The sequence below is a fragment of the Cherax quadricarinatus genome, chromosome 28 (assembly GCF_038502225.1).
Source record: "Cherax quadricarinatus isolate ZL_2023a chromosome 28, ASM3850222v1, whole genome shotgun sequence".
NCBI classification, from domain to species: Eukaryota; Metazoa; Arthropoda; class Malacostraca; order Decapoda; family Parastacidae; genus Cherax; species Cherax quadricarinatus.
In genome coordinates, this window is record NC_091319.1 from 6,190,098 (window position 1) to 6,206,302 (window position 16,205).

Genomic DNA, 16,205 nt, shown 5'->3' on the forward strand with positions numbered 1-16,205 from the left:
GTTTCAGTGTTTCTAAAATATGGATTCTGAATTTCTCACCAGATTTGACAGTGCTGTTACAAAAAGCTACATGGAGGAGCTGCAGTCAATCTGCTGGCCAAACCTAATTTTAAAGCTTCAATGATTCCACCTGACTAAATCCCATTATAAAAGATATCACCCATCCAAATTCACATCGTGCCTCACTGCTTCTCTATATATCTTCTGTTGACTTATCTGTGTGAATTTGTAGTCCTTGGACAAAAAAAAATTTTTTTTTTTTTGAATAAAATTCCATAGACAGCATATTTAGCCCTGTCATATCATATCTTCTTCAACCCATATTTTTTTAGTAGCTTATGTAAACTATTGTTTAATTGGTAAATGGATTAATCTAACATATTTATTAATAACCTGTGGAGACTTGTTGGTTTCCAGTACTGTACACTAGGAGATGACTCATCATAATATACAGTTTGGGGGAAAATTACATGCATGTTCAACCTCCAATAGAAAAATTATTTCAAACCTGTACATATTACATGCATTTCTAGTCATACGAAGTTTTACTCTTTCCACCAGACTAATAGCTATTTAAACATAATTCTTTATATATATTATGATGCATAATAAAATTTATAATATAATTCTCATTATTTCCTGACATACTGCAAAATTTCCCATGTACAGTCCTGCAATTTTTTTTACACACCACCCATCTCCTATAAAGGCAGGGTTACCCAAAAAAAGAAGAAACACCATCACTCACTCCACACACTTGCCAGAGGTGTACCAATACTAGAGTTCAGATGCCCCTCTGAACTGCAAATATCCCTCCCCTTCCTTCAGAATGCAAACAGTGTACTTCCCCCTGCAGCTAAATGGTTTCCCTGAATTCCTTCACAAATGTTAACTTGCTCCCATTCCAACAGCACATCATCAAACAGGCAGTGCTAGGCATATGAAAACACAAAGTAATGGACTGCAGGTAAGGGGCATTTTCTGAAGTTTTCACCATTGAAAATCAAACAATTTTATGTCAAGCAGATTCATATTTGACTAGTATCTGGTGGAGATTTTTGTGTTGGCATGGTAACATGGGCCTGTACACATTTTCCTCGAGTCGGCCAAGATCAGACTATAATATGGAAAACATGAAAACCTTAACCTCAAAATAAAATTTGTAAAAACAAGTGCAAACAGTAAAATACATAGTTTAAAGTCATGACAATTCCCTTCAGGGAAGTACCTTGATAAAAGTTAACCTATCCTCCCTTTCCTTGGATCAAACCTGATAACCTCCAATTTACTGTGTGACCCTTAGCTTACAGATTTCCCTAGATGATAATACCTTATGTGAGAAATTGTGCGAAAAAATAAATAAAAATTTCAGTGAAGTACGTGTATTAAAAACTAAAGGCTCTGGAAGAAAGTGTTAATAACTAGATGAATGAATAATTACCAATACAGTAATAAAAATAAACTACTATCCACTCTGGCTCATCTTTAAATCTTCCGTGAGAGGGAAAATTGGCAAATACATTAAATAAAAAATGGCTAAAGTTATACATACATTAAAAACAGAAAATTCCTTAAATTATATACCTTAAGCTGGCCGTCTTCTTATCACCAGTGTCGAGGTTGGGAGACTACTCTCTCCCGTCTTCGCATTGGCCATACTCGTCTTACTCATGGATATCTCATGGAGAGGCGTCTTGCTCCTCTCTGTGAGAATTGCCAAGCTCCATTATCAGTCAGCCACATTCTGTTGGACTGCCCACTTTATCAACGAGCACGCAGAATTTACCTCTGTCGTCGTCTTCGCCCCGCTGCTCTCTCTTTACCTTCCCTTCTCGCTGATGGACCCACCTTTCATCCGGACTCTCTCATTGACTTTTTGACAACGACTGACTTACTTCACAAATTCTGATACTTTCAGCCCTTTCTACTTGTATCTCTTGCTACCCTCTACCCCCATACTATCCCCTGCCCCGCTGTTTTCTGTAACCTGCTGATCATCTCCCCTCCCTTCTGCCATCCAATTCCCTTGCTTCCTTCCCTACCCTGCAGCGCTGTATAGCCCTTGTGGCTTAGCGCTTCTTTTTGATTATAATAATAATAATATACCTTAAGCCAATGTGGCAGTAAAATTGGAAAACTACTAAAAATATATTATAACCCTAAGTGAAATAACACTAGTGATAAACAGTCTGGTTTAAAGCAATAAAATCTTGTATATCTATAATGATATTGGCAGTTTGGAGGGATATGTTGTGTATCTTTATACGTATATGCTTCTAAACTGTTGTATTCTGAGCACCTCTGCAAAAACTGTGATAATGTGCGAGTGTGGTGAAAGTGTTAAATGATGATGAAAGTATTTTCTTTTTGGGGATTTTCTTTCTTTTTTGGGTCACCCTGCCTCGGTGGGAGACGGCCGACTTGTTGAAAAAAAAAATCTATAATGCTGTTATTATGAAAGGAAATAAAAGCCCAAATTGGATATATTACATATATTAATATTTCATAATTAACTTAGGTGATTTTTTTTTTATAAGACAATTTGGAAATTACATTAAAAACTGAATAAAAGTAGTTATTAATGGCTAAAAACTTTTACAAGAATTTTTTTTTTAAAACGTGTCTCTCTCACCAAGGAAGGTGGCTTGAGAAAGAAGAAACAAAAGTTTTTCTTCCTTTTACATATAGTAATTTATACAGAAGGTGTTACTAGCCCCTTGCAAGAAAAATATACCGTAAAAAAAGGAAAAAAGAAACGATCCTGTGGCACTGTGACCGGTGGAGTGCCACAAGGATCAATGTTTGCTCAAATAATTACTAGACCATTTTTACGAAAGGGAATGAAGCTATTTACATGTATGAAGGTTATGCATGGGGTTCTTGGATAAATTATACATAATATTTTGTAATATTTTCCATGTGTGTCATAAGAGGTGACTAAATGCTGAGAGCAAGGGGCTATTAACCCCTTCTCCTGAATATATTACTAAATTTAAAAGGAGAAATGTTTGTTTTTTCCTTTCGGGCCACCCTGCCTCAGTGGGATACGGCTGGTTTGCTGAAAGATTTTGCAATAGGGAATGGGAGGATACCAGAATTTTTGCCAATACCTATAGTGACTTAGAGGCAGATACCATCAAAATTGGCAGATACAGTACCTACTGATATTAATACTTTGGCACACCTCTATACTGCAAAGTAGATTATGAATTTCAATGTGAAAAAATACCATGTATGATAAACCACTGGCAATATGGAAAATTACCTCGAGATTCATCTTCAATTAAAACATGGGTCTGTAGAAATAGGATATGTTTAATGAAAACAAATAAATGACCAGTTTCACTGGAACTTTTCATGGACATCTGAAAGGTATTATATTGTGTGACTGATTTCTTTAAATTGCTGAAGAAAATGAAAGAATACAAAATTTACTAAATCAAAACAATTTAAAAAAAGTGCAAGGAATTGAGAAAAAAAACAGTAAAATTAAAGAAAATCACAGCTCTGCTACACACAAAAATCTCAAGACATGTCCACTATTATTGTACTTAACTTTGATCTAATTACTTGAATAAAACCAGAATGCCTTCCATATTTCCAGGTGCTGCATGACCCCTATAGATTTAGCACTTCCTCCCTCCACAATGAATATAATGGTAATAATATTACCTAATTCGATTTGATATGAGAGGTATCGAATTAGAGCCTAAAATAAGTAAATAAAAATTATTGCATTACACGTGAGAGAATGTATCATTTCCTTCACAAAACTATATGGCAATTTCAAATGCATAAAACTATATCTGGTACTCTTTACAAATCTAAAAATGCTTCAATAAACTCAACTACTTCTTGCCTTTCCCGAAGCTGTTTACGTCCACTTAGGAATGGGTACACTTCATTTGAGCTGCTGTATCGTATGGGCACTGTTAGGAAGAAAAATTTACATGTAAATTTATAATATAATAGAGTACTGTATTGTAATGTACTTTTAATTTTAAATCATTCACTTTTCTTGTGCATTCCTTCAACCATTCATTTTACTTTATTTTTCCCCCCTTTTGTATTCTGCCTTCCTGACATCTTTTTACATCTCATAATCTTTTCACCTGCTAACTTGTTCTTTATCATCCATATTACCTATTACATCAAGCTTTAATGGGATATACCAAGATATAAATAACATCTCATGTACTCTTATCAGTAAGCACTGGTGTTTAAGGCAACCTCCTGGACTCCACTTTCTTTTCTCTTCTATTACCCTAACTCCAATAGACATTGAGAAAGCCATTGACAACATGCCCATGTACTCAGCCCCAGGCCCAGACTCGTGGAACTCTGTGTTCATTAAGAACTGCAAGAAACCCCTTTTGCATGCCCAAGTATAGTATGGAGAAGGAGCTTAGACATGGGTGAAATTCCAGTCACTAAATACAATAGATATAGCTCCACTCAATAAAGGTGGCAGCAAAGCATTAGCCGAGAACTATAGACCAAAAGCTCTAACGTCCCACATCATAAAAATCTTTGAAAGGGTGGTAAGAAGCATGATTGCAAACCACTTGGATTCCCAAAATCTGCACAATCCAGGGCAACATGGGGTCAGAGCAGGTCACTCCTGCCTCTCCCAACTACTGGATCACTATGATATGGTCTTGAATGCACTGGAAGAAAACAGAATGCAGATGTAATATACACAGACTTTGCAAAACCCTCTGACAAGTGTACACTGTATAGCCCTTGTAGTTTAGCGCTTCTTTTTGATTATAATAATAATAATCTGACAAGTGTGATCGTGGCGTAATAGCGCACAAAATACGTGCCAAAGGAATAACTGGCAAAGTGGGGAGATGGATTTTCAACTTTCTAACCAATCGAACACAAAGAGTAGTGGTAAAAAGAGTTAAATCAGAACCTGCCATAGTGAAAAGCTCTGTTCCACAAAGCACAGCACTCGCCCCATTCTGTTCCTCATCCTCATATCAGATATAGACAGAGATGTAATCCACAGCACAGTGTCATCCTTTGCAGACGATACTAGGATCTGTGTGAGACTGTCATCTATAGAGGACACTGTTAACCTCCAAGAAGATATAAACCAAGTTTTTCATTGGGCAATGGAAAACAATGCGATGTTCAATGAAGACAAATTCCAACTACTCTGTTATGGAAAACTGGAGGAGATAATAAGCAGAACTGAGTATACTACAAACTCTGATCATACAATAGAGTGAAAAAATAATGTGAGGGACCTGGAAGTGGTAATGTCTGAGGATCTCACTTTCAAGGATCACAACAGTGCCACAATCACAACAGCAAAGAAAATGATAGGATGGATATTGAGAACGTTCAAAACAAGATGCCAAGCCAATGATGACCCTTTTCAAATCAATTCTCTCTAGGCTGGAATACTGCTGTACATTAACATCCCCATTCAAAGCAGGTGAAATTGCTGATCTAGAGTGTACAGAGAACATTTACTGCACATATAAGTTCCATCAAACACCTCAACTACTGGGAATGCTTGGAAACACTTGACTTGTACTCATTGGAATGCAGGTGAGAGATACCATAATCTACACTTGGAAAATCCTAGAAGGAACGGTCCCGAATCTGCACACGGAAATCACTCTCTACGAAAGTAAAAGACTGGGCAGGCAGTGCAAAATACCCCCAATGAAAAGTGGGGGCACCATTGGTACACTAAGAGAAAACACCATAAGTGTCTGGAACCGAAGATTGTTCAACAGCCTCCCACCATGCATAAGGGGAATTACCAATAGGCCCCTGGCTGCCTTCAAGAGAGAGCTGGACAAATACATGAAGTTGGTGCCTGATCAGCCGGGCTGTGGTCTGTACGTTGGACTACATGTGGCCAGCAGTAACAGCCTGATTGATCAGGCTCTGATCCACCAGGAGGCCTGGTCATGGACTGGGCCGCCAGAGCGTTGATCCCCGGAATACCCTCCAGGTATGTTAATAACCAATCAAATGCCATCCAAAAAGTAACTGGTACTCTTTGTCAACCTAATCTGCTCCATCTTCTTTAAATGCCCAAATCCATTCAGACCCCTCCTCAAGGAAGAGGTTAAAGGGGATGCCTGCAGTGCAGGGGAAACATTTCAACACTAATGATAACTTGGTGTTGCACATCTCTTACTCAAAAATTCATCAATATTGTATACCATTTATAATATCATTCAGTATACAGTGGACCCTCGACCAACGATGGCGTCGACTAACGTTAAATTCGACTAACGATACATGTTAATGCTAACATGTTGCCTCGACTAACGTTAAAAAAACTCGACTAACGATAATCATTCTTGGGTACCAATTAACCCTTAGAGGGTCGACAGGCCCTCTCCGAAACTCATTCTCAGGGTCGGCCAAGTTTAAAAAAAAAAAAAATTATTTTCTCTTATGAAAAGATAGAGAATCTTTTCCCGATCATAAAGACACCAAAAGTTTGAAATTTGATAGAAAACTTACGGAATTATGCTCTTGCAAAGTTAGCGGTCTCGGCGATGTTTATGCATCGGCGATTTTGCCCACTTTAAGCCCCATTTTCGGCCAATTCCACTGTACTAGTCGACAAAAAACATGACTATTTCGCTAGAACTCCATTTTTTCTATCGAATGGGTGCAAGAAACCACCCATTTATGAAATTCAACTATCCAGTACAGTGGTCAGAATTTAGCAATTTTGCCAATTTCACACAAATTTCAAAAGATGCCAATTTCCGAATAGGGTCCAGAATAAACAAGAAAGACATTCCTGGCACTAAAATGACATTTCCTCTAGTCATTAGTCACGTCTCAAGGCCCCTCTTATATTCTTTTGCTTTCCACTTTGAATTTTTATTCTCACAAAAAATATAAGATTTACTGTTATGCAGACTACTACATTAGTGTAAAAAATGGTATAAATATTATTGGTGCACTTGTGAAAGAATATTAGACTCACCAGTTGACGTGTATTGCACGCTTGGCACGATTTGTTTACTTTTGAAATTTGGTAAAAATCGAACATTTCTGCTAATTTGAGCTCAAAATCAAGGTACCTTTCATTGTAAAACCAGTCAAAATCATCTCAATTTCTGTAATATGTCTTCCATTCTATAAAATGAGACCAAGAAAAGTAGAATACAACAATAAATACCATACGAAAATACACTGCAAAGTCACCGATTTATTCCAAAAAAATGGTCAAAGTTTTTTTTTTCTCATTATGCACTGTGTGCTGCAGGATTTTTTTTAGACTGTGCACACTGACCACATAGACCCATTCTTTCATATGAAGGCCTACCAGCTTTCTCCCACTAGATTTGAGGGCGCTAGAATTTAGGCGTACTAGTACGTCAAAAACCCTGGGTCGTAAGCCGTACTAGTACGTCCGAAACCCTCAAAGGGTTAATTAATATCGTTAGTTGAGGGTCCACTGTATTAGGATATGAATGAATAAAGTTTTCAATACTTCAACAGAGATAACAAGAGGCCACAGATGTAAATTACCATAAGATAAAATGGAACCGAAGGGATACAGGGAAATTTCTTTACAAATAGTAATGTAAGACTGGAATAAATTGAAAGGGAAAGGTGCTACAATCATTGGAAATTTAAAAGTGCTATACGATAAATATATTAATGAAGATGGGATACCACAAGTATAGCTCAACTCCAGTAATTAAAAAATCAGGTAATCACAAAAAGGTAATTACAGTACTATTTAAAAATAAACCAAAAAATTAAAATGACCTAAAAGATAAGTGACACCCAAGCAAAAATAAATGAAAGGTAAAGTTTTTATATATTTTCATTGCCAAGTATGAACTGGTTTCCTTCAGAGCTTTGTACATCATATAAAATGAACTCTACAATATACTATGCAGTTTATACAATTTAATCACTGAAATCATAAGCCCTATGACATATCTAATTAATGTTGGTTCTCAACTCCTTTCATTATTCCAAATTCAGCTACATAAAAATCACAAATAATGTTAGTGAAAATAACCAAAGACACAAAATACTACCCAGTCATGTAATTTTTTTTTTTTTTATATCAGGAACTTTGATTTTGTTTTCAAATCTCTATTAAGAGTGTAAACTATCATGTGTACAGTAATAAATTTTGATTACAGTCAAGTGAAAAAAAGCATAATTCCATGATGTCTACTACCACAGTAATTAGAATAAAAATTTCAAATACAGGGCTGCATATACATACAAATTTAGACTTGCCTTCATCATCACAGTTGACAGCAATTCTATATTTAAATCTGTTATTCCTGGAGTCCCAGACAATGGCCCACAAGATGTTTATTTCATGGTCATGTGTAGGAAGGAACTTTATCACCAGTGGTTCTAAGATGCGTTCAATTTCTAGATTAGGGATATCAGATTCAAGATGGCTGACTGTTTCCTCCCTTTCATCACGAAGTATCTGAAAACATCCAGAAACATGAAATTAAATTATTTCATCCAAAATAAAGGAGTAAAATAAGCAATCATTCACTGTTTTTGCCCATTTACATAATAAGTCCCTGACTTTTTTGGTTATCCTAGTTAATTTACATACACGTCACCAGAAATAGACAAGAGATATACAGTGGACCCCCGGTTTACGATCAGCTACCAATGCGACCAATTATGTAAGTGTATTTATGTAAGTGAGTTTGTATGTGTATGTTTGGGGGTCAGAAATGGACTAATCTAATTCACAGTATTCCTTATGGGAACAAATTCGATCAGTACTGGCACCTGAACATACTTCTGGAATGAAATAATATCGTAAACAGGGGGTCCACTGTACTGTATATTTCTGCCTCACTTAGAGGCCCTCTTCAGCAGAGAAGTGTATATTCCAACCACAGAGATCCTCTTCAACAGATTATCTGCTAAGAGGACATCTGAGGCTGAAATTTACATATCTTTTTATTCTACTACTTGCATTTTTGTCAAAATGGTTCCTTGTATCTCAGCGTTCAATGTTTCTGACACTAATCCAATCACATTCCACAATGATAAAATATCCCATAATTATTCACAGTGATCAATATAAATATTAATTTTCACATCCTCTCTCTTGGTTTGTAATCATTTTTCAGAAAATGTCTTACCCTCTAACTCAAAGTTATTAAATTTTTAATATATTTTTCAATATATTGTTCCTAAAAGTGCTATTTCCTATAAAAATGTCAGTATTCACACTACAGAAGTTCAGCACTTATTACCTCAACAGATATTTCCCTTCATGGCAGGGTAACCCAAAGGAAACACATTCACCATCATTCATTTAATTGTTGGCTTGCCAGAAGGGTCCTTACATCACAATTCAGATTACTCACCAACAGCAATATCACCATTGATTTTTCTTTTTTAACACCAGCCGTCTCCCACCAAGGCAGCTTGACCCGAAAAATAAGAAAGGAAAGTTTTTCCTCTTTTTACACTTAGTAATTTATACAGGAGAAGGGGTTACTAGCCCTTGCTCCCAGCATTTTAGTTGCCTCTTAAGACACACACGACTTGCAGAGGAAGGATTCTTTTCCACTTCCCCATGGAGAATCAGCACTTGTTTTTTTTTTTTTTTTTTCAACAAGTCGGCCGTCTCCCACCAAGGCAGGGTGACCCAAAAAAGAAAGAAATTCCCCAAAAAGAAAATACTTTCATCATCATTCAACACTTTCACCACACTCACACATTATCACTGTTTTTGCAGAGGTGCTCAGAATACAACAGTTTAGAAGCATACACATATAAAGATACACAACATATCCCTCCAAACTGCCAATATCCCAAACCCCTCCTTTAAAGTGCAGGCACTGTACTTCCCATTTCCAGGACTCAAGTCCGACTATACGAAAATAACCGGTTTCCCTGTATTTTACAAAAATCCACTCCAGAGAGCATCTCTTAAGTTATGTTTTAAAGAATGATTTTCAGCCTAAAGAATTAAAAGCAATTTTGTATTTAGCATTCATCTGACTATGTAATTAGTATGTAAGAACATATATATTACTTACCTGAAAGAAACTAAGGTCACTTATGAATTGATTGACAAATTTTGGCTGCGAAACTCTTGCCGGTGTTATCATTTTCTGAACACCACCACCTGATGGACTTAAAAGCAAGTTTCCAACTTTATCTATCTTACCACGAGGATTGTCAACCTGCAAATCATGAAAATAGGCTATTTTCTCACATGAATAATGAAAGCAAAATTAAACCTCTTCAAACAGAAATGCTTAGGAATAAGAGTATTCCAGATTATTAATTTTTCAGTCCTATGATTACAGCCAAGCCTCATTTTCTCTACCTCAGATTGCTCACCCTTCGAGAAGGAATAAGGCACTGTGTTGATGAGGAGCCACTGAACCAAGGAATTGGAGCTACCCTACCCTTCCTTGGATCAAACCAGATTTCCATACATTTCCCAGGCATTGTATGGCCCTTACCAATTTAGTGTTTTCCCCTGATTATAAAAAATATTTTTTTTAAACACATCAGCCATTTCCCACTGAGACAGGGTGACTTTGAAATAGAAAAAACACTTTCATCATCACTCACTCCATCACTGTCTTGCCAGAGGCAAGAAACAAGCTGAATAATTGAGCCAAGTAACAAAAAGCAGTCCACGTCATCTTGATCAGTCAGGTCTACAAAGTACATAGTACACATATAAATTCCAGAGTGGATGACAGAAGGAATCATTGTTCCAGGAAGGGTTGAAGGGAGAGAAGGTGAAGGAGATTTTGAGTGGTTGGGCCATGACCACCCAACAGGCATGTGAAAATGTATTAACCCGTAAACGGTCCAAACGTATATATACGTTTTTTCAACATTTGAATGTAAAAAAAGTAGATCTTTTTGTTTTTCTACATTTGAAAATATGTAAAAAAACTTAGATCTACTTTTGTAGCACTACACATGTGAACGTAGATCTGCTTGGACCGTTTACGGGTTAAAATGGAGTGGAGACAAGTGGTTTTTGGAATGTGACCCACTGCTGGAATGTGAGCGAGGTAACATTTACGAAGCAGTTAAGAAAAATTTGTTATGCAAAATTAAATCCTTAAGGTGGGAAGTATATTGCTTGCATTTTGCAGGATTAATGGGGATATTTCATTTCAGGGAACCAGAAATAATGGTAAAAATGGGAAACCTGCCATATGCACAAGTGCTCTAAACTTACATTGTAATTAGCCAAAAAAGTTGAGGAAAAGATATGTTCTCCAATTGTCCCTTCCACTGACCACAGCTTCATAACACCTTTCTCAGTAATCTGGCCAGTGCTTGTCTGCTTATCCTGTTCTTCATCCTCCAAGCCCTCATCCATGCCCTCTATTCTTTCCATAGCCACATCCACTTTCACTAATGTACCAAGACACACTAATTTCTGATTTTCTCGTCTTTTCTGCAATAATTCTATACGTTCTTGGCAAAGCTGTAGTTTCCTATGCTTGGGTCCAAGAGTTCTGAAACATTTGATATAAAGTAATACAGTAAACATTGAGAAATAGCTTATCATATACCATATCAATATATACTGGATCTTAAAAGCTTTTATTCAATACAACTTAAAATTAAACAATTTGTTTTCACTGCCTTTTTGAGTGTATGGAGGGAGGGGATAGTGAGATACTCCTGCTCTCGATGCCACCTCTTAGCTTTTGACTGACATGATCAAGCCCTGTTATATCTACATAAGATGTACACATATTTACATACTGACTGACAACTGCAGGACTGTCTGCAAGTACTGTTCTCTGTTCTCTTATTCTCACTTTCATCAGTGTAGCCACTTAAATGATAAAAACACAATCACTATATATTATGTAAATTTATATTTAGTTTTCTTAAACACACACACACATACACAAAAAAAAAAAATGCATTCGTGTTGTACAAGTTATCAGTGGTTACAAATAACAAAATAGGGTATTATCATTTGTGAAGCCTTTTTTCACACAATTAAAATTATTTATCCCTTAAACTGTTCAAACGTAGATCTACATTCACTTGTGTAGTGCTCCAAACGTAGATCTACATTTTTTTTACATTCTTTCTTACGAGAAAATCAAGGTCACAGCGCTACGCGCGCAGACATAGATCTACGTTTGGACAGTTTAAGGGTTAAATATAGACTTGAATGTGAATTTAATCAAAATTTGTCAAGTGTGATTCTAAATACTGTACTGTAAAATAATAATAATACTGCAAAATAATAATAATAGCAAAAATATTGAAACTGTAATGATTATGGATACACATATGTACATGTACATACGTACTGTAATGAGAATGACACCAATGGAGAAGTGATTAACCCTTTAGCAGTAACATTCAGTTAAAGTACATCCACACATATTTATACACACTACTATGGCATGGATTGTGAGTTTCTATATTGGACAAGCAAGTGAAATTAATTGCATAGTTTAACATTACAGTTTTTTTTTAAGTATATATCCACAAACCAACAATGCAGTACAGTACTTCAACATCTGAGTGCAAACTTTCAACAGAATGACTAGTAAAGGCATTTCACCATAATCTTACTGAATAATGCTTAATTAATGTCATCAGGATAAAACAAATAAAACAAGTTATACACCTCTCATGTACAGTGCAACTTTAATTCACAGGAACTGACATGAATTCTGCAACTGCAATCAATAGGAAAATTTACTTGAACAAATAATTTAAATAATTTTTGACACATTTTGTTAACTATTGTTCTAATTTGCTTAATATTGATATTGATATAGAAAGAGCCCATTTTTAACTAAATTCTATAGTAATTTTTCAATTTATGGGATGTACAACAAGCAAAAAGACAATGGGTACCAATAGATACTGAACAATGATAGCTATCTTTGAAGTTCTTTATTGGTACAACATTTCAACTACTGTACATGTACAGTACTTGAAAAAGCCCATTCAAGGGTTAAATGCTATACCAATAAAGAACTTAAATACCATTAGTGTCTTTTTCACAACATGAAATGCATTTGTTTTTTTCCAAATAACATCACATTAAACTTTCCTCTCACTGTTCAAATTCAAACCACTTACAATGTGCTCATCTTCAATGGTTTGTCCTCCCTCCATAAAGAACCCACTAAAAAATTTCATCATATACAGCATAAAATTTCATCAATACAGTATAATAGGTATACTGATTAAGAAAAATTAAGTGTTAATTTTATACAAACAATTCCATTTATGTGCCACAACAGATACACATACCGAAAATCTGGATGTTCCAATGACAGCTGAGCTTGATGAAGAAGGGCTTCAACTTGCAAAAATCTCATCTTTTTATTTAGCTGTTTCAAGTGATCTCTCATTTTTGCTACATCTTGTGTTAGGTTCCTGTAAAGGCGCCTTACAATTCCCATCTTTGATGTGTCAGTTTTATCTTTTTGATGTGGAGCCATCCTTTCTGTGCAAGCAGCAAAATGCACTCATTTAAAAATCTAGACAACAATGCTTCATAAAATATTAAAAATAAAGCATTTTAACCTAAGGTCTATAATTTATTTTCCAAATAGGAAAATTGAGTAAATACTGTACAGTATAGCTTTTTTCCAAAAGGGGGAATTATTACAAGAGATAAAGATACGCCAATACCACTGATGGATCAGTTATGTTAGATTATTTTTTGTTGAATTAGGTGGGTTTTCTTAGGTTACAGTTTTACCATTTGCACAACACACTAATATTTGAGCTGTAAAACAAACTTAATACGTATTGTCCAATCAAATTATAATTAATAGCTGAAATCAGCAGAGGAGCAATCATATACAATAACCTAAATTTTTAATGCTCAAATTAAGGACAATATTATTTATAAGAATGCAATTTTGAAGATTTAACATACAGCATTAAAAGAAAAGCCAAGTACTATAATTTATTACCGCTGGGGCCTCCACAATCATTGTACCATTTAAGTTCTGAATGGTGGTGGTTATTTCTTCCACGATAGCAAAAAGACATATGAGAATCTAATGAAACATTTATTATGGCCTGGCAAAGCTCCTGGAGAATGAAACATAGCCATAATGTTTTATTAATTGCTTGTGTGTCCTAACATATTGGTAAACTATTTCCTCCATACTGTGAAGACTAGTTGGAACTATTCTCATGTTACAGTGGATTATAATTATCAGTACACTCACAGGAGCAGCAGCAAACCAAAAGGGGTAAGATAAGATTTGCTTGGATATTTAGCTACCCAGGATAACCCAAGAAAGTTAGTGCATCATTAAGGACTGTGTCCTTACTGTGTCCTTCATTGGGGTCCTTCAATACTGTCTCCCAGGATGCAACCCACACCAGTCAACTAATGCCCAGGTACCTACTTCCTGCTAGGTGAACAGGAACAGCAGCTGTAAGGAAACATGCCCAACATTTCAACCCATGCTTGGGAATGGGAGACTGGGAGGTAATCAATTCAATGCAAGGAAAGGAATGTAAATAAATGGTTCAGAGAACCAACAAGCTGATAAATTAAGCACATGTGCAACACTTGGTACCTTAATTGTGGAAATTTTTTGCCACAGTGTCTTCATCATTCCAGTACAAAAAAGAATGGTGAAGATCAGAAGGAGCTTGAGCTAATTAGTCCCCCATCCTGGAGTCAATGTAATCAGTCCATCAATCTTGATAAGAATACGGCAAGGGCTGGATTAAAGCATGGGCTTTGGGGGTTGCAGCCCAGGGGCCTCTGCCAGCTTCAGGGCCTCCAGAGATTAAGTTAAAAGTCTTCACAGTTACTACTGTAAGTTTTTAATTATAGTATGTGCACCATGGCCTGATAGGCAACACTATTACTTCACACACTGAGTGTCTGTAGTTTGATCCCCAGCAAGGGTAGAAACATTTGGCATGTTTCATTACACCTGTTGTTCCATTCGTTTAGCAAGCAAGTAGGTACCTGGGTGTTAGTCAACTGACATGGTTCACATCCTAGGGGACAAGATTGAGGACCCTATGGAAATAAGACAAAGTCCCCTCAATGACATACTGCCTTTCTTGGGTTATCCTGGGTGACTAACCTTCCGGAGTTAAAAATCAGAACAAAATCTTATCTATTTTATCTTATTACATCATGTATATGATGAACTGCTGACTGCTGTGATTATTTTTTTTCCTTTTGAAAGTATCACAGGGGGCCCTACAGTACCTGTAACCCAAGGGTGTATAAAATCTTAACCTGGCTCTGAATACAGCATATGTGCAAAAAAGGGGTTATATACTGCAGACGGGTGAGGTGAAGCAGTCATACGCAGTGTCACCTTGGACAAATCCACATGTGGAAGTAGGTCATGCCTATAGGTTAGGCAAGTGTGTAATTCCCTGTATTAAGATCCCAAGATGTTGCTGTGTCTGACAGAAATGTAGATAAATGGTTCAAAACCATACAGCATATGCTTAATTCTTATCAAGATTAATGGACTGATCACATCAACCCCAAGCTGAGGGACTGATTACTTCAAACTCCTCCTATCTTCACCCTTCTTCGTATTGGACTAATTAGTAGTATGTCACTGGTGTTAGCTAGGCCTGTATACCTTGTACATGTACTTTTAAAAATAAAGATAATATCACGAATAATTCCTTAAATTGGGAATAACTTGTTATATATACACAGCTTCTAGTAAATCTACATTGTGTCTGCTCCTCTGGGTGGTTGGTTTGGTAAGGTTTGTCAGGAAACAGGACAATCTACTTTACATATCAACTAAATCTGAAGTACAGTAGTGCCAAATACCTCCAAAAAACAATTAATTACAACTAAGACACACACTCCTCCAGTGTTTTAAATCCTCCAAGCAAATGAGAACGGACACATCGACCATTCAGCAGCCTGGTTACAAATTTTCCGCTAGTATGTCCCAATCAGAATCATTGTTGTAAGTGAAGACTCTTCAACGACCCTGTATATAAATATTTACAAAATTTGCAAATCTCAAGAATATAAAATATTATTTTTACTTTCTTTTTTTGGTTTACAGTTTTGCTAAAATTTGAAGGTTTGTAATGGAATAACTTAAAAAAGGCAAAAAGCATGATTTATTTCCAATAGCATCTGCCTCCTGGATTACGGAAATAAAGTTTCTTCTTCTTCTTCTTCTTCTTCTTCTTCTTCTTCTTATTATTATTATTATTATTATTATTATTATTATTATTAT

General features: G+C 36.0%; 1 protein-coding gene across 5 annotated transcripts; it reads right to left on the minus strand.

The window, feature by feature from the left end:
* Window positions 1-2,691: 2,691 nt before the first annotated feature.
* On the minus strand, window positions 2,692-15,961 carry LOC138853316 (uncharacterized). 5 transcript variants are annotated; one of them, XM_070089355.1, is made up of 6 exons: window positions 15,821-15,961; window positions 13,258-13,453; window positions 11,201-11,483; window positions 10,032-10,178; window positions 8,248-8,449; window positions 2,692-3,929 (listed from the first exon to the last, which is right to left on the minus strand). In XM_070089355.1, exons 1-6 carry the CDS (start codon window positions 15,870-15,872, stop codon window positions 3,817-3,819), a joined length of 993 nt encoding a protein of 330 aa, XP_069945456.1. In that variant the 5' UTR covers window positions 15,873-15,961; the 3' UTR covers window positions 2,692-3,816. The 5 variants fall into 5 exon arrangements, with proteins under 5 accessions (XP_069945456.1, XP_069945457.1, XP_069945459.1 ...); XM_070089356.1 differs by having other exon boundaries at window positions 15,785-15,938; XM_070089358.1 differs by lacking the exon at window positions 15,821-15,961 and adding an exon at window positions 15,681-15,701.
* Between the last annotated feature and the right edge of the window lie 244 nt (window positions 15,962-16,205).